A 20283-nucleotide genomic window follows, 5' to 3' on the forward strand; every position below is an offset into this window, starting at 1 on the left:
AATATATATATAAAAATGTGAATATATTTTTATTGTTTATATCATACCATCAATAGAACAATATATAATAGTATGTAATTCTCATAGCAATTTCTATTTAATTCTGTATTGAAATATTTATCATGGGATCGAAAAACAGTAAGCAAAGTAATTATTTAAAATCTTTATTCAATATTTTATTTGCACGAGAAAATATCATAATCATTGTCATTTTGTATACAGAAGTAAATAGATATATCTAGTATAAATATTATATCTTCGTTTAGTAGATCGTAGAAGACATTCTCTATCTTTGGTAGTTTATATAAAATTAATAAGTATTGATATATATAAATAAGTATGCAGCAAAAAGTGACTATTTTTATACGATGCATATTTTTGTATATCATAATATGGAATTAATATCATTAATGTATGTATATTGTTCGAGGCAGGAATATCGTTTGTAATATGCACTTAACAGATAACATCCGCTATCAGTCAAATTCAGTAATCAGTGCTAATTACTTAGGAACTAAAATTTTTACAATATTTAATAAATTATCTTTATTTTTTTACAAAAATTTTATGTGTACAATAGATATCAAGCCATAAAAAGAACTAAAAAACTATTAATTTACATCTTTTTCACATGACTTAATCGTCACTTCCGTTATAATTTGTATTAACTGCGTAATGCTGTAAAACGTTTTAATTTTAAACGACACGTCAAATTACTTCTTTACGGTTCTTCCAAATTCGTATGGATTATTTATAAAATTCTATTCCAAAGCACAACGAACATTCTATAGACTTAAAAAGGTAATCGAAAATGTTGATTCAGTTAAATGTTTCTATACAGTACGTACATCTAATATAAATGCTAAAAGTACCCAGAAAAAATGGGTTTTGTAATTTGTAGCTACTTCATTTAAATTATATTTCGTTTATGTTAAAAACGTGATGGAAAAAATAAGAGGACATCTTTGATTTTAAAAATATAAGTGAAAATAATACCTGATACTTGTCCAAAGATAAATTGTGAAACTATTATTTTTTTATCGTCATCACTCAACACTCGTGATTATTTTGAAGAAAGAAGTAAACAGGCACGAATATAATGCTATATCGTGATGTACTTCTTTGGAGTTTAAATATACATATTTATAATACATAGAATATACATAACATGCCTACAAGATTCATTTAATCAGACAATTATGTTAAAACAATGCGTGTAATAAATGTAATATCGCGGATAGAGTACTCGTTCATGGAACAAGTTTAACACATAAATTATAGATGTGCAGTGTTTGCAATAACTCATAGCATAACACCTTGATAATAGCGGATTTGTTATTATTATTACTATTGGTATTATTATTTTCGTTATTATCATTAAATACTGGAAGAAATTTACAATAAAAATAAAACGCATTTACAAAATTGATAGGATGTTATGCACTGAATTATGTTTCCAATTTAGCTTATAACCATACATATCACAGCAATAATATAACTCGATCCTCCTATTTTCAGAATTTGCAACATTATCTAATGTATTTTCTAAACAATACATTCGTTTACATTTTCATAAAATTACATTTCCATCTGTAGATTACTTGATTTGCAAATCGTACGTGGATCGTATAGGAATTCCTTTTTTCTTTAATATTACAACTATTAACCACATCCTTATTTCCTCTCCATAAAAAACGATCAAAATAAAATTATAAGACATAATACTATTTTCTTTTCTTCTACTGGTCTTTATACTATCATTTCTATTTCGAAATTATAAATTTACACTTTTGTTCTTCTTCATAGAAGCGAAATATAAGTGTAAGTCATAACAATGAATACGTTTAAACTAGTTAGCATGATGTATACACGGAGTGTATAAATGTGAACTCATTGGAAATTAATTAAAATTCTTTATGCTGGCCACTTTTGTTATACTTATCTCCTTATGTGAAATTTGTTATAAATATGTTCTATGAGTTTAATAGTGTGATATACAATTGGAAAATAGAATGGCAAATGCTTAAATAATCGTAGAAGCTTCGAGTTAACAATAAATAAGCGATATTACATATAACAAAAGGCAGAACATGCCGAATTGTTTGTTCAACCAACGACTGGCTTGCTTGTATACATTATGATGTAATTAAAGAATAATTTAGTTAAATTAATATCACCTAAAATAAATAATCATCACGTCATATTAACACCCAAGAAATCCCTGACGGTTTCATACACCATGTAACTAATCGACACAGCTGGTGCAACCTAAAAAAAAAAAATAAAAAATATATGAATAATTTATGATCTCCATTTATCAAAAATTAATCGTTATGTAAATTATTCCATACCTTTAAAAAGTTTGGGGTTAAACCTCTATACAAACCGCGAATACCTTCATTTTTAATAATTTCCTTAAAAACAGCAACCATAGTATTAGGCTTCCCTGGAGACATATCTGCTTGCAACCGCGTTCTGACTAGCGCTAGTGGATACGAGCACACTTGACCGGCTGTGCTTGAAGCTGTTCCGCATAATAACAATATCCAGAAGGGTGGTTGTTCATTTTTGTCGTGTGTTTGTAAATACCTGTTTTTCAAAGTCTATACAAAAAAAAAAGAGTAATATTTCAACTAAAGATTACCAACTATCAATCATTTTTTATATACTTACCTCGTACACAGCCAAGTCAATACCAGCATATGGAATTATTCCCATTAAATTAGGAACATAGCCTCTATAAAAAGATTTCAAACCACCTTGTCTATATATCTTTTTTGTTGCATCTACTAAACCCGAATACTCTCCTGTTTTTCTAAGAGCAAATCTAGTTTTGAGCACCTGCAATATATCACGAACAATATCACTAAAAAATAATGAAAATATTACATTGGTGTTACGGTATGTTACGTGAATTTCATACCTCAAGTGGATATATGGCTGACTGACTAATCCCACCAGCTAAAGATCCAGCCATTAATCGTTCATAAAGTCCGAGCTCTCTAACGTCATCTCCTTTAATCGTTCTCTTAATTTGCTCATAAGCCATGAATTTCAGCGCACTCTCTGGTCCAATTTTAAGTACATTTATACCATTTCCTCTCCACAGACTGATAGAGCCACCTTCGCGCAGCATGTACCTGAAGCAACTCTTGATTTTGCAGTGTCGCGTTCCATGTACCTGAAAGCATTTTTCTTTAAAATAAAGTAAAGTAGAGAGCTATTCATTTAACTGTGATTTTAATTTTTAATACGTATCTAATATTTTGATTCTATATTTTATTAAACTATGCCTACAATAGCTCAATGGAAATATTTGCACATTTACCATAGAAAACTTCCATGTTATACATCATATTTGTTGTATAGAACATCTTGAAATTTCATGAGTGCTATAATGAGACATGACTGTCACAATTATAAACATGATAAAATTTGAATCAAACTTGGTAGTTAATAGTTGAGTCTATTTTAGATAATACATATAATGTATCCATAAAAGTTTGCATAGGTATTCAAATACTGTTCTGAGCCATTGTATACATTTGAGCTTTAGTTTCTCTTTTCCTTATTTTTTCAATCCACTAAGATAATCAATCATTTTCTGACTTTTCAGAAATTTTAATAAATTACATTACATAAAGTTAAATAGTTTGAATTTTTTTATTTAACTTTATAAAACAAATTTATTGGGATTTTTCTATTGCAAACCCACCTGCAAGTAAACTTTAATACGATCCAAAGGCGCCGTACATGTGCGTGATACACCACCTGCTACACCACCGGACACCAAATGTCGCCACCACATTCCAGAGACCATTTCACCAGTTGTGAAATCCTCAGGGACACCAATGTCCTCCCCAATGTCCATATACTGAAAAAAAGCAATAACCAATATAATTATTAGATCTTATCTCTACAAACAAGTACCCTAACTAATGAACGCACCAAAAACGAACCTCCACTTTGCATTTAAAAGGAACCGTACCGCGAAAATATAGTTTTAACTTTGATAAGTCGTGCATGATTACTTCATTAACGATTAACCTTTTACCCGGCATATTTTGTGATTTTGACATTTAGCTGTTATGCATAAATACATGTGACTCTCATTATTGTCAAAATACTAAAAAAAAAATTGCCAACTTGCACGACTCAAACACATATATACAGGGTGTTTTTATTGTATACAATCGTGGATTTAAAATTATAGAAGATAAACAAGAATTTCAAGAATATTACATGGTACATGATATGCTCCAAAAGTGCAGGAAGAATCTCGGAAATTTTTAAGACATTTCTACACTTTTAAATATCTTTTTTATACACCAATCGATATGTTCCTTTGTTTTCACTTTAAATTATTTAATTTTTCCTAATAATATTCTTTTTTTATTTCCTATCTTCATTTCCGACTGATGATTTGACCTAATTACAAGAAATATCTTATATTAGTCATTGATTTGGATATTTAAATGGATTATTCGATAATATTGAATACTTAGATAATATCAAATTTTATTAGGACGTCGTTGATTTTCACTGAAAAATTTAAAAGCAATAATTTTAACGTTCGTCTGAAAAATAAACGTTTCAACGACCGCTTATCTTCCAATACATTTCGAACCAGTGTTCACTGGTTAACACCAGTCTCATTATAATACATATTCAGCTACGCTTTGCCGGTAGTTCGCGTACCACGTGTCAGATAATTCTTGAACTCCGATCAACTATATGCTTCTCAAATTATTCAAACACAGTTCGGGTTTTCAACTTTTTTATCAGTTCCAGACATTACATCATATTTTGCGATTAAGTTTTCTTCATTTTTCTTATAATTCAACACGATTTCTCTCATCAAATAATCGAACTTTTTAAAACGCTATTTCAAACAATTATGAAACTCCATATATATACATCGACGCTATCCACATTTAGAAAGCAGCTGGACGTTTCGAGTCAATTAAGTTTTGGATAATTTTGTAGTGAAAGTTATGCGAATTAATGACAATCCTTTATATAATTTTCAAAAATGTAATTTCTACAAATATTTCGTTCGTCGGGTTTGCCTGAAATAAATATTCTAACACGTATGTAAACGAAACGAAGAGGAAACGTTTAGCGGTTTTGCAGACATATTAATAACTTAGGTAATTAGCTTTAAATCTATTTTATCATGAAAAAATAATTGTACGATAAGCTTAATATTAGCAGATCGCTTGAAAATGCAAATATTTGTTATTAACTTGACATCTATATATGTTTGTTTTTTTAATGTCCTAAACATCATTATTATGTCATTAACATGAGGTCATTAACATGATATGTACTAGTCGCGATCCTACAATAAAAATACACGTTATTTATTTACGCGTACTTGTATTTTAAGTTCTATAAACGAGACTTTGGACGAGAAAGGCAAATGGTTGATCAAAAATATGCGGCAAAGTTGTTCTCCTTGATACAACGAGCGGCAAAAGTACCTGAATAACAATAAGAAGAAAAAAAACGGATTTTATTTCCGCTTCGGTAAATTAGGTATAAAAAAGGATAGAAACTGCTACCAAAGAACTTTGACGCAGTTAGGTTTCACTGAATTAGATTTTGACCTTGCACGCCTTTGATTGATTATACAAGCAGCTATTATCGATATCTTTGTGTAAAAAGGCAATCGATAGCAGCATACGCCTATTAATTGTGAACATATTCGCAAGGAATCAAGTGGACGATCTTAATGTTGTAAACGTTATAGTTAATTTCCCAACTAGCACAATTCATGTGAAAAAATGTATTTCTACTGAATCTCAAGTAACACTCTAGATGTATTTATCAGGAAAGATGATATGACCTTAAAGGAAGATATGTAGATATCCGTACAAGATGTTTGAACTGAAATGTAGTAAGTAAACTGTGAATGTTTAAAAAATCTACAGAATGCAAAAGTACATAAAATATCTAAAATAGAATACTTATTATAATATTTAGTAAATGAAACAAATTTTTATTTAGATTCCATTTCTTTAATTATGCTCATAAAAATATAAAATTGCATCAACATCCGCAGTTTAGTAATAAGACCCGATGAAAACGAATAGAGAAGCAAACTTATCTATTGCGAGAGTTTTTCTCGGAAACGTCATATCGCTTGGGAAACAAAGAACCGAGTAAAATAAATAAAAGAAATACCGATCGTAGATACTTAACTTTACGTTAAACTAAAGAATAATATCTGTATCTATATCCACGCTATCCATCATGGAACAGTTTTTTGTGCTTGTTCGAAGGATAAGGATGAAAAACTCGATTTAAAACTGAATAAATCCAAAGAACGACTGAGAGAAACGAAGTATGCAGGTTTCTGCAGTTAAGTCTGGCCAGAAGCCAACATAGCAATTTGGTACCTTGCCCAAACCTAACTTTAAAATTTTCTTCAATTCGCGTATTATTTCTTTTATATGTGAGAACACCTTAATCACGTGACAGGTCGCTAATTCTGAATCTAGCTAAATACCTAGAAGGCGCACAATTCCGGTAGCTGAAGAAGAGTAAACTATAGTTAATTAAGCGTAATGCTTTTGACTCACAACAATCATTTTTATTGCGAGAAAAACCTGACATGTAAAATGGTAGTGACTTTAGAAAACATTAATGTTAACTAGTACACCGTTTATTTTTTCTTATAGTTAGCTTTAACTATTTAAAGCAGTATTAAATATGTTTTTTTGGAATAGAGGTCATTTAACATACTACATAACACATGTATAACGTGTAAGGTTTTGTGTACCAAAATTTATAAGGATTGAAGTACAAATATTTTTAATACGCATGTATTTACAAACAAATAGAGACCTCTACTTTCGATTAATTAAAAGTAATTTGTGACGTTTTCGTTCACGAAACAATTCACTTATTCTGTTTGCAGAGAATTCTTAAATTAAAATTATTGTACATAAGATATGAGTAACATGCGTTTCGCGTTAATCTAGACACACTGAGATGTTTTGATTAAAATGATACTCTGATAAATCTAATCAAAGACAGACGTTTATCAACCGCGATTAAATATTTAAAGTTTCCATCTTTTGACTTTCGGAACTATTCAGTTGTTCTCGTGAATAGTTCAATTGTTAGTATTTATTTGTCATTATTTAAATGGTTCTATATTTACAAAATATATATTTAAAATGGTTTTTACCTTTTAATATTAACAGTAAAAGAAGAATATGTATGATACTTTTGCTAATTTATTTTTATTATGATTTATGATGTAGTAAAAGAGTGATAAAATAATGCAGAATTGTTGGTCGGTAGAGTTATATTATTATGTCTTAAGTCATAAAACACAAATGAAACTTAAGGGAAACCGATATCAAGACTCAAGTGTCAAATAACAATCGCCTGGTTACAAGCTACAGCACTTACTTTATATTGCATATTATACATATTTGTTTCAGAAATGTATACCAATTATTTTGCAATATCTTTACAATTTTTATATTCTAAGGGATAAAATAATTTAAAGAATAGTAATCTTTCCTTTGCTTTTTAAAAGTGAGATTTGTTAACTTTCATTCCACATATATAAAAATCTAAAATGCACAAGGGATAGTAATTCTAGAAATAGACTGTCTATTGTATACTTCTACATGCATGAACATTATGCAATTCTGTTGACATTATACAATACTCCTACCCAAGCATCCCACAAACGTCACTTCTGACAATAGTCGTAAATAAATTTCCATAGATGACAATAATACAATTTCATTTTTAATTTTTTATTGTATATATTTTTTGATACTCATACAATACTCCTACCCAGGCTTCTTCCAAATGGTATTTCTGATAATAATTGGTACTCTACATGCAGTAAATAAATCTTCATAGATAGCAACAGGATAATTTCATTTTAAATTTCTGAATTTCATTCACATATTTCCCTACTCACTAGTAAATAAATTTTTATTTTTTAAATAATTCAACGATTTATATAACAATTCAATTACCCACTTATTTTCCTATTTGTTTAAAAGCTATTATAAAATTTCAGTTTTGATGTGCTTTGCTTAACTAGAACCAATTGTAAAAGCAATTGTAAAATTTCCCGCGTAAAGTTCAGCTAGCAATGACAGACTTTTGTGCAGAACAATCTGGAACGAACTAGAGAAGAAAAAGGTTTGCATTCACGATGAATCATCGTTTGATGCTTCGCGATTGCCGGGTACACATTCCTTATTAAAACATAACTTCATTTAATCTTGCGTACGAGTTATTCGTTTGTCCGTTCTGACAGCTGTCATCATTTATCGTAAATCCAATGTTAATTATGTACCTCCTACCCAAATTTCTAGATACATCATATATACATGATTAATAAAATTAATGAAATTTCTATAGTATCATAAAATAATTATATATTTTGATACTTCTAAGTTATGAATAAATTTTCGTATTAAACCACGCTTATTGAAATTCAATAAATTTCTCAAGAAATTTATTCGAAAGATACGTTGAAGGAAAGTTTAGCGATATGTTTGAACCTCTGCTTTCTCCATTGTCCACCACGTGATATTTTCAGCCATAACCTCTACGCGGTCTTATAACCTCTCACAAATATCCATATCAATACAAAATATTCTTACTATCTTATTATAATCCTTAAGACTAAAATTTTATAAAAATTCATACAGAATAATAATAATTAAAACAATCTTAAACTCTTCTTTTCCCTCCCTTCCTTATGAGAGTATTATATTTAAAGTTTGAAAAAAATTAAAATCACAATGAAATTCTTAATCACATTTAAACTTGTCATCTTTTTCGGTGTCTATAGATAATTGCGTTATTACATCGGAGAAGGAATCGCTTACCCTTTGCAATAATTCATGGTAATTCTGAAGAAATTCCTCACAGACCATACAAGTGGACGAAACACAATCATGTTTCAGAAATCCTGGATTTTTCAACGTGTACATATTTGAAGAATATAATTGAAGTCGTATTCACTAAATAATCTTTTCTTGTTGATATTAAAAAATCGAATTGAACTTCAATCGAACAATTTATAGGTGTACCTAACACATTATAGAGGACACAGGGCGAAGATACGAATAATGTTAAGCGAATCTTGTTGAACGAAATACAGAGGGGAACTAGATAAAACGAGCCTCGCCATTAGTCAGCGATTTGAGAGCTCGGAGTCCGATCTCAAGACTGAAGAGTGCCCAGGAACAGTACGGATATACGGATACGAGTATTGAAACAAAGATATGACATATGGCCGTCTAGACGGGGAAGCCCCCACTACTTTCTTGCCTACTACGTCACGTTACTCAAAGTACTTTGTATACCTGTCGTAAACTGATTTTAGCTTTCCATATTTGCAACGTGGTTAATTTTCAGTTTGTTAAAAAGTTTGCTATACCAATTGATATTTTGATTAAGTCGTTAAATATGTTAAAATACAAAGACCATAGGGCAATAATAATTATAAGTAGATGTTTTCGCATTTATGAAAAATTCCAAGACCCAGAAATTTATAGAATGCACGTATTCAACAATACATAATTCAACAATACATAAAATATGTAAAATAAACTGCGCATCATAATTTTGTTCTACACATTTTTTAACGATGTCACGTTTTTAGCTTTTCATTTGAAAGCAATTTTAAAGTTCAATATTTTGTCAGCGATATACATCTATTAGCAAAACTGCCTTTTTTAATAAACTTAGTTATGGGATTTCTTTGAAAAATATTTATATGAAAAATATTGATTCCGAAAGTATTGGTTATCGTATTTTAAATATTAAGTATGAAATTAGCTTTGCCAGAAAACATGGATTTGTCATCTATTGTAAAAATTTTGGGACTGAATAGGTTGTTTTTCTTTTTAAGTACATTATATCAAAGTACACCCCCTTATCTATTAATAACATTAAAAATTAATTCAGAATCTAAGATAATTTGTGGAATACTGACTACTGTTCTATAATCATTGTCAATTCAATATAATTTACATTTTCTCACATTAAGGAGAATTTATTTTTACAATAGTGATGAATAACAGATAGCATTATTGTAATAATCCAAACTCCTATTGATGTTCCAATTTAGAACGCTTGTGTATATTAACTGGCGCGTTAGTGCATTTGAGAAGGACGTGTAGCCACGTGGCCTCTTTTCACGTGAAAGTCAACTATTCCGGCACAGAAAACTGAATACCATAAGAAGCGAGCTAACTCATTGTTAGTCACACGCGGCGGTCGTACTTAATCAGTCGGTAAAAGAAATATTTTAACAATTTTCTTTATACAGTGGCTACAAAAAGTATTCACGTATAGCTTTGTTTTTTTATAAAGTGTTTTTCTTCGTCAGATTCTATACATTTGGTTTTTATACTGACAAATTTGTAGTAATCATATGAAAATATCTATTAGTCATATGAAATTTAATATGTTTTAATCTGATTGATTAATTAAATACAATGGTGTTAAATATAATTAAATAGTAATACACTGTTTGTAGCCATTGAATGTGCGGCGAAAAGGCTGCGTAGGTAAAAAGAGCATGAAAAAAGTGAAATTTTGTTCACGCCATGTTGATTCCTAGGTAGAATTTGTATGCATTATGTATGTGAGTCATATATAGACTGAGACTGTTGCAGCCATAATATGCACGCACGTGAATAATGAAATGCGTCATCACGTGAGAAAACTAATAGAGACCTGAATGATAGATCTTCGATCATCAGCATTATTTCACTTCCGCCCTTAAAATATTTGAAATTTTTATATATTTAGTATATGGTAAAAATTAATTTTTGAAAAATTATATATATATACCACAACGTATTTTGCAATTATAAACAAAAAATAAAATTGTTTTATGGTATTTTAAAATTTTAGCTTTTCACATGATTCGTGTTTAATTATAAACTATGATTCAGATTTGAATTATTTTTAATTTGAATATTTCAGATTTCAAATTAAGAAATATTAGTGTTGGAATTATTCAGTTGCAAATTTGTAGCACAGCACTTTCTGTCTCCTGAATACGATGACCTCGCACAGTAAGTGAGTGCACGGCTGACGAAACATTGAGAAATATTTCACTATGCTGAAAAATTCCGCGGTATACGGTTAAATTTAAACTACAACATGATGAAAAAACAGAGATATTTTCCGTTAAATATCACCGATAGTCTTTAAATTAATTTACTGCCTATAGACAATAACAAAATATTGATTCCAATCCGCAATTGTTTTTTGTTCTTTACCCACATATTATCTAACATATATATGCACGTTTTAGTAAACAATATTTACGCTATTCTTTTAAATAATAATCATAACAGTTATGCAAAGTTAAGTTGTTATTTCAAGTTTATCACTAATAGACGTCGAAATGACCAAAAGTCTCTGATAATAAAATTAGCAAAATAAAATTAAGAGATGTTAATATTCGAACCGAACTTAAAAGTTAAATGCTACTACATTACGTTACTTTAATGGTTTCTCTTCTATTAAATGAAAGTATGAAGAAAGATAGAAAAATCGATACAAAACTCCATTTATAAGATTGTTTTGTTCGATCACCCTTGTTTCAACGTCTTTTTCACTGTTGTAGGTATTCTCTGTTATACCGAAGAAAACGATCACAATTAAAGATTTCAAATTCATCTTCACGAAACATCGTTGGTCGTTAGATTTCTTACTTTTCTCTTCTTTGCTCTAGCAATAAAATACTATACTCGTACAAAATGAAGGCGCATGTGCAAGAAAATTGTTTGTCCGAACAGCGCATGCGTGGCGAAATCAAGTCAAAGAAGGAAGGGGATGCGTTTTAGCGGGGAAAAGTGGTAGAAACAGCTGGAAGACTATCAAGGTCATTTTGAATGACAATCGCTACGTCACACCTCCGGTCAAGCCTTCTCTGTCAACGAATCAGAGGTTTAAATCGACTCGATCATTTTTCCGTATACATACACGAACTATACCCATGAGTTCATCGTACAATTAATATATAGAGTAGTAGATAGTCCCAGATTTATTTGTTTTATGATACTACCGTCGACATTTCATCAAATATCATATAATGATAGGTAAAACACATATTAGAAATCAATAAAAACAGTCGTGATATTCTGTATAAAATAATGTGTAGCAATTATTAGACTGCAGATTTTTATATAATTTTACGATGGAACGAAATAGAATCTATATAGTCTACTAAAAATTATAACGTGTATTTTATATATTTTTATGTATTCTCTGAATATTTGCACCCATAAATATATAAGAATACCGAGTGATTATTAATGTAGATCATAATGTAATGTACATCATAATAATTACTTACGTTTGTATGATGCCAGTATTCAATAAGACCTAGAAGATCGGTACTCGGTGCATACAGCAAAAAATCTCGCCATTCGTTAAAGCTTATAGTAAGACTTCCATCTTTGTCCATCCTACAAATCGATATTATAAACTGTATTTTATTTTGTTGTTTACATAAATAAAAAATCTTTATATCAGACTAAAAAATAAAATATTAAAATACGTTGTTGTGCATTGTACTAACCGCTGCAATAACTTCTTCGCTTCATTATAATCCATTTTTATTCCCAATTCTTCGAATGCTTTTATCAATTCCTCTAAATCGATTTTACCTGCGGAAATGAATTTCAATTACAATATGACGAATATTATGTTACCGTTTGTTTATTACATTAACAAGTTAAGTACTAACAGGTAAACGAAGAAAAGAACAACGATTATGAACTTATAGATTGTGGTTTATTTCCTCGACACTGAGTAAACTTAAGATTGTCATCCGTGTATAAAATGATACATAAAAAGTACTATTTATGGAAAGCGACTCTTTAACCATTTAATTTTAAATCAAATGTAGAATTCTATTTTTTGTTAAAATTTCGAAGTAATTTTAACCAATTTCACTTATTTCTTTAATGAAATTTATAATTTAAAACTTTTAGAACAGTTATATACAGTAAATTTCGAACTTTAGGGAAACTAGTTCTCTTTTTTCGAAAGTTTATAATAAAACTTTTAATAATAACTAAGAAATTTTATCAAAAATAGAATATTATGTAAAAAAATTTGTAATTATTTTTATGTTGTAATGTGTAAGAGAAAAATAGGTATTTAATAACAATAGAATATATTTCAGTCAATTAATGTCCATGAAATAGTGTGCACCAAAAATCAATGCATAAAAAATTACTTTAAATAAAAGTGTCTAGGGAAGTCGCTAACAGAGGTAGACATCAAGTTCTCTGTTATGTACATTGCACAATAGTCATTTTTTCGTACATCTACTGACCATCCTTGTTCTTGTCAAGATGAGAGAATTGCAGACGCAGATTTTTTTCATGTTCGCGAACGTAGTGTATAAATTCTGCTAGTGTAATATCACCGCTTTTAGTACTATCCGAACTGGCCAAAAATTGCTGAAAAAAAGCAAAACGCTCAAATTGTATAAAAATTATTCAAGAAATTAACGTATACATATGTGTATTTCTGAGGGAAATAAAAATTTATCCAGATCGATCTCGATAAATTTTTGATAAATGAAAAATGTTTTCTTCCAATAATTTTGATACATAAATAAATAAAAATTTGCTTTGAATTTGTATATTAGAACGCGTTTTTCCGTTGAAGCTTTAAAAAATAGTATAACACTGGGTATTAGCCTTGATGAAATTACGTAAATTGTATTAACTACAAACTGCAGCGACAACCTTCCTTAAATTAAATAAAATCTTTTGAATATCTTAAATCGGACTAGCTTACAGTATATTCAAGGTCGTTACTACATTAGTTATATAAAAATGTAAGATAAAATAAAATTTGTAATGCGAGTATCTCAGAAATATAAATAAATTGGAATGTGAGTTAGAGAAAAAATATCTACTGTTTAATAAAACGTTAAACAACCGGATTCACGATTTTTAAATTAAACTTTATCGATATTATATAATAATTAAAATGTTCCATATAAATTATTTTATAACTAATAAATATACAGTATTTATGGCTCATATTTTTATTATTAACTATCATTTTTTATACAATTTATTTAATTATTACTTTTTATGAATTGATAAACATTCAATTAATAAGAAATTTTTGTTGCAATTTTTCAAAGTTATTAGAAATTAAAATGGAATAGTCAAAATATGCATTCCATTATTAGAGAACAATGGAGATTTCTAATAAAGGTTAGTGTCAAGCTTTTTATGCGATATCTGCAGTCAAATTTACTGCATAGCGCGCAATGCGTGCGTACGCATTCGATGAAGTCATATATATAAAATATATTTTAAAAACATTTATAATGCATTTAAATAATGTGTGAAAAATTTAGAGAATATCGTATATGTAGAAAGTAACTTTTATTTAATATTGGACAGTTGTATACATCCGCATTATACAGTTCGACCGTACAGTATGAATATTCACTAACAATAAGTGAAGTACATATTTCATTACATATATTGCCTTGCTAATTGACCAGGAATTAGAACCGAATCTGATTTTTTAACAAAGAGTGATCTATACCAAAAATTTTAAATCAATAGAAAGTTAGAGTGAAATAAGAGATAATAATACTTCTATGGAAAAACAAATGAATATCGCAATTTCGAATGTACAAAGTGTCATGTAGATGTAGAACTGACTTCGCAAGTGTTATATTTATAAAACAAATAAATATGTGCCAGCTGACAGTATCTCACTCACATTTAACGGAGGAGAGAGATGTTTGGAATTTGCTACAAATATATATATTGCTCAATGGCTGGCCAGATAAAATTCTGACCCATGGTCAGTTAGAAAAGCATTACTATAATGCCGGAGTACCGATCTATGAAGCAATGGTAGGGATAGCGACAACCAGTTAACAAGACATTAACAAAACAACTGTCGCAGCTACTTAACAAAACAGTACTCTATCTATATAAAATATATGTATGTATTTTATAAATTCCTAATCGTTCCAAAACTATCTTAAAAAAAGTAATAAAGCGTTATACATGTAAATATTAATTTCTATTCAAAAATTGCATGCATCTACGTTATGCACTTCGATCGCATACAACAGTGTTTACGAACATCTACCAAATAAAATATGAATTATAGAATTACCTCCGCGTAGTATTTATCGACTCCAACATTACGAAGCGCTTTAGACAGATCTTTCACATCGATTCGCCCGTTTCCATCAAGATCTAGTTTTTGAAATATCTTTTCGAACCTCTTCTCATCCTCTGCCGGCAACTCATGCAAATAATGCGGTGGCATTACGCCATGCACCGCGCTCCCTCGACCATCGGGCATTATTCTTTGTATACTTTCTATATTACGAAGTATCAAATTTCTTCCCAGTATATACCTGCGTTACTGTTGCACGATCTCCCTGTTTTCCTTATTTTTTATGCGTGCTTGTTTCCCGAACCACTTGCAGATTCTCAATACGATTACTGCACGGAATGTTTCGATCGTTACACACGCCTAGTACGATTGAACTCATAGCTGCACACACGTGGTGGCTATTAAACTGTGGACATCGATTTTCCAACCATTCGTGCACTTTCTACCAATAACAGAATGTGATCTTGCGTGTCTGTTTAACTGTCAAGCTTTTACGAATACTTTATAATGTAAAAGTGAAAACATGCGTAAACAGAAAAATCTCGGGTTTTCACACGCTCGTCTTTCAAACGAATACGCCTAGATCGTATATTCACCATACAAGGTGGAACTATACCACTTTCCCCAACGTCCGTAACATAACCGACTAATTGTCTATGCACAACTAAGTCCAATTCCGGTGCCACTAGAACATCCTGCGTCGTGCCCTGTGTTCTGTACTCAGAGACACCATCTAATGGTAGGTTTCTGAATCATCTTTACGCGGCATCGATCGACAAAAGTGATTCTTCGAACGCGCGAATTTTTGAATTTTTCTTTGCGAGATGCATTTCATAATATTGTTGAGTTTAATGGACAGGAATTAATTTTGTAGCGATAAATGAACAAAAAATTCATATTTGTGTTGAATAGATAAATATATTACACTCTCACTTACAGCACACTTTTTTTAGAAAATACATCAAACTTTTATGAATGTTTATAGACGATACAAAACGTTTGAAGAATCTTACCTCGATGCAACGATATTATATTGTCAAAATATTCGTACTTCAAATTTTTTGTATTTACATGCACCGATGAACGAAAAAATTAATAGAATTGTAATATTCTTCTAAGCATTTCTTAAAGTATTTCTCAACGAAACGGACGAATCAAATCAATAATTTATGACTATATGAATATGAGACGAGATGTATTGAACAGTGTAAATATTTTTATTTATTTCTCTAGATTCTAGAGTAGTGAACGAAATAGGGTAGTAAGTACTACTGTGAATCTATCACATGTGTATATTATAGTACGACTTTTTCCATAGTTATTTATTTTAGAAAAATACATTAAAAATGCCAGACTAACAATTATGTTAAACGCAATAGGCAATACTAATATGTAATGTTATTTAGAAATATATATTAACAATTTCTATGTAATAAAAACATACGCTATAAGATTTTTTATTTTACATACAAAACGATTTCAAGTAATTCCTTAATGTAATAATTCAGAAATGTACATACATGCATTGCCCATTATGTTTACAGCTAATGTAACAAAAAATCTTACAATCAAGAATTAATTTAACGTAAGTGTCACAAAAGTACTATTAGTACTGCTAAGTGCCAAGTGCTCACTGACTATATGCATTATATACCGATATGTATATAATTATTATTGTTTCATTATGTTCAAACAAAGAACGTTAATATAGATTGTATGTGGTTTCATACCATTAACATAGGTACGCGTGTATTATTATACACATAGTGACATGTTTAACATGCAATTAATCTGAAGCTTGCACAAACAGTATTGTTGCGCTTATTACTTCCCAGTGTACACAGCCCTCTTCGCTTTTTATTCTCTACATTTATTAATGAGTCATACTACGAATAAAAACAAAATAAGCAAAGAAAGAAGAAACAGAAATCAAAGGGCAACATCTTTTGTGAAAAGCAGATCAGTACCTAGTCAATCATAATTTCTTTAAACAACAGAAATATTCAAGGATTTTTTAAAGCTTTTTAGTTGTCTTTATAAAGGAATTATATAAAATATTAGATAGTAATTTGAAACAAAACTTTATGAAATTAATAATCTTAGAAGCTTTTGTTTCTGAACAAACTGTGAATATGGTGTTCATTTACAGAAAGGAACATTTGATCTTTTACATTCATTCTTATTTCTATTTTACAGAATATTCAAATGACTCACTTTGATCAGAATTGTAAAATCAACAAAATTTGATATTTATAACTATATCATTTGATGTAAAACGAATGTTGAATCTTGATTTAAAATGTAAGAACTACTTTCACATAAAAAGTATTTGTTAGATTTATGTCAAGAAATTAAATAGTGATCCCTTTCTGCAATATTGTCACACATTTTCTTCAGTACAATCACCAATTATGTGTTGTGATATCTGAATATAATATTGTGATGAATGTATAGTGATTGCAAACGAAGTTCTCATAGACATAATAAAAAATTTGTACTACATAAACCTTTCTTTAAGATCTCATAATTGTATCTGTGAAATCAGTAACAGAATAAATAATAAAGTTTCTAACATATTTTTCAAACATATATAAATATAGTTTCAAATCTAAACATAATCAATACCAATGATACCTTCAATGTAAAACAAACATATAATTTAATATTTTGTATATTATATATCTTCGAATCTGCAATGGAAATATATTTTTTTATAAAAATATAAGAAAGTAATTTTTTCATGTGAAAGTTTTCAATTACTCCATCTAATTAAAAGTAAAATATATGTAGTTTGAAAGGAGAAAAATGTAATTCTATACACTGGAGTAGAACAAGTTAATTTTTTCTATAATTTTAATGATAAACGAAAGGAAGTTGCTACTATAAGTTAATAAAACAAATAAAATTGCACCATTATTCGTAATTTTTTTTATAAGAAACTAGTTATGTTCTGAGATTACATTTCTTTCCATGGTTCAGAGTAATGTGCCTCTGCAGGATTCAAAAATACTGAACTCAATATGTGCAACTGTACAAAATGTTTTATATGGTCTTGTATGTGTTGCTATGTATGATTCAAAAGGCACATTTTAGTTCGAAAGAAATAATATTCTACATGAACATATCTAGTTTTGTGTAGCAAGACAAAACAATAGTTTTAATGAAAAAGATCAATTTTCCTTTGATCTCTACATTTCATAAAAAGTCTATGTCATTTCCACTAAAACTGGAATTATGAATATCTATACTATACATTATTTCATAAAAAAGAGAAGAACCCAAAGACTATTGTAATGCATAAATCACTATACTGTAAAGAGATTACAACTTGATCAATGTACTCAGCTTGATCAAATTTTTTTATCACATGTACAAAACATTATTAATATTAAGTGAGTAAATTTTTTTTTAACAAAGAAACAAAAACTTTCCATTAACAGATGTTATATCAAATGCAGCAAATAGCTATATCAAGAATATAAATTTTCGTCCATAAAATAAAATACATATCTCACTCACATCCTGCTGTGAAAAATATTAATTTCATCTTCCTTTTTTTTTGTTTTTTCAATACAGAAATAAGAACAGTATGCCAATAATACATACGTTAATTTGTGTCTAGCATAGGAAATTAAGATAATAGTTAAGAGGAAGCCAATGTGACTGTTTCTATTTCTCGTAAGTCCGTAAATCGAACATGTTTACAAATGTGAGAGCTGCAGCTCGCATAACAGTCTGTTTACATTATTTTGTTCACTTTCTAGTAACAAATAATTTTAAATCAGTGGCTCTCAGACTCTGTTGCACTAGATAAACATAAATTTACAAAAAAGGAAACTAAAAAATAAAAAATCATAAAAATTCCTTAAACCTTTCAAACATATTAACTGCTACAAACATATCAATAGTTTGAAAACCACTGTTTCGAACGAGTCAATTAGTCACAGCAAATAAATTAAAATGCAATGGTTCTTTTACCAGGCACAAATGGAATCTATAGTTAATTTTCCACTACATATTGTCAAATAAAGGAAAATTTTATACATTATTAAATTTTCCTCATTTTACCTTTTCTCTCTTTTTTTTTTTTAATTTTTCAAGTATTCAAAACTGTAACATTTTGTACTTAAAATGTGAAATAGGACTCTTAGTACTGATTTAAAAAAAGATAGAAAAATAAAATAATTTTTTTAACTTTACAAAAAAAGGGAGAAAGTTAACAGTCATGAGAAAAATAAATTTCTCAATTACTTTTGCTCATAATCTCATTAATGTATCAATTTTGTACAAATTGTATTAATTTGAGAACCAATTATAAATGATTATTCAAAAAAAATAAATTTAAAAAAGGAAAAAAAAAGAAATCCAAAACTGGAATTTGTATTTTAAGACTTGGAACCAAACTTGACATCGTATTAATATTATAATATAACAAAGTGTGATATGATGTACAAGTAACTGTGTTTTATTTAGAAACATATTTTCAAATATGAAAACATGAATCGCAAACGGAAGTACAGTAAGAAAGCTAAGTATTTAAAAAAAATTTTGTTTTATCAGCTAAAAATCAATTATTATGTATATATATATATTTATTTATATTTATAATTAAGATATATATATTTATTTTAGAAGCAATATATATCTTAATTATGCAATATTTTAACAGAATATGTTAATTTTATGTATGCATAACACCTATATGTATCCGTATATTTTCATCATGTAACCTTGTTGCAGGTTAAATAGCATTCTTTCCGAATGTATCAATAATATAATATTCTTTGCTTCATTGTGCAAACATATAAACAAAATATACTACATCCTGTCATGTTTATAAAACACTGACATTAATTTCTGTTAAATTTTAACAAATCTACTCTCGTTCGTCTAATTTGTTCTTGTCAATGAATGTCCCCATTATGATATCTATAACGGAACATCGATCAACCTTTCATTGGTTTTATAAATGTAATTTCAATGCGGCAGCTAACTCTCACTTCTTCCATTGATTTTTCTTTATGATAGACTCCCTACTGCAGCTAGTAAAAAATTAAAACGATGCGACTTCCTGCATAACTAAACATGAATTGCTACATCATTATG

The 20283-nt window shown here is 29.0% G+C and overlaps 1 protein-coding gene across 7 annotated transcripts; it reads right to left on the minus strand.

Annotated features, from left to right (window-relative positions):
- Positions 1–726: 726 nt before the first annotated feature.
- On the minus strand, positions 727–15869 carry LOC100749805 (calcium-binding mitochondrial carrier protein SCaMC-2). Of its 7 annotated transcripts, XM_012388921.3 has the most exons (9): positions 15172–15869; positions 13349–13475; positions 12587–12674; positions 12362–12473; positions 3716–3874; positions 2924–3181; positions 2674–2841; positions 2352–2603; positions 727–2268 (listed from the first exon to the last, which is right to left on the minus strand). In XM_012388921.3, exons 1-9 carry the CDS (start codon positions 15361–15363, stop codon positions 2194–2196), a joined length of 1431 nt encoding a protein of 476 aa, XP_012244344.1. In that variant the 5' UTR covers positions 15364–15869; the 3' UTR covers positions 727–2193. The 7 variants fall into 7 exon arrangements, with proteins under 7 accessions (XP_012244344.1, XP_033178220.1, XP_012244345.1 ...); XM_033322329.1 differs by lacking the exon at positions 13349–13475 and having other exon boundaries at positions 15172–15303; XM_012388922.3 differs by lacking the exon at positions 15172–15869 and having other exon boundaries at positions 13339–13470.
- Positions 15870–20283: the final 4414 nt, after the last annotated feature.

Source organism: Bombus impatiens, unplaced genomic scaffold, assembly GCF_000188095.3.
Source record: "Bombus impatiens unplaced genomic scaffold, BIMP_2.2 scf_0582, whole genome shotgun sequence".
Lineage (NCBI taxonomy): Eukaryota > Metazoa > Arthropoda > Insecta > Hymenoptera > Apidae > Bombus > Bombus impatiens.

Bases quoted from the DNA above. Each gene is read 5' to 3' on its own strand.
- LOC100749805 (XM_012388921.3), bottom strand. From the start codon at position 15,363: ATGCCCGATGGTCGAGGGAGCGCGGTGCATGGCGTAATGCCACCGCAT. The intron at 2,604-2,673 runs GTAAGTATATAA...TTTTTTGTATAG, and splicing joins TTGACTTGGCTGTGTACGAG to ACTTTGAAAAACAGGTATTT. The intron at 2,269-2,351 runs GTATGGAATAAT...TTTTTTTTTTAG, and splicing joins TAACCCCAAACTTTTTAAAG to GTTGCACCAGCTGTGTCGAT.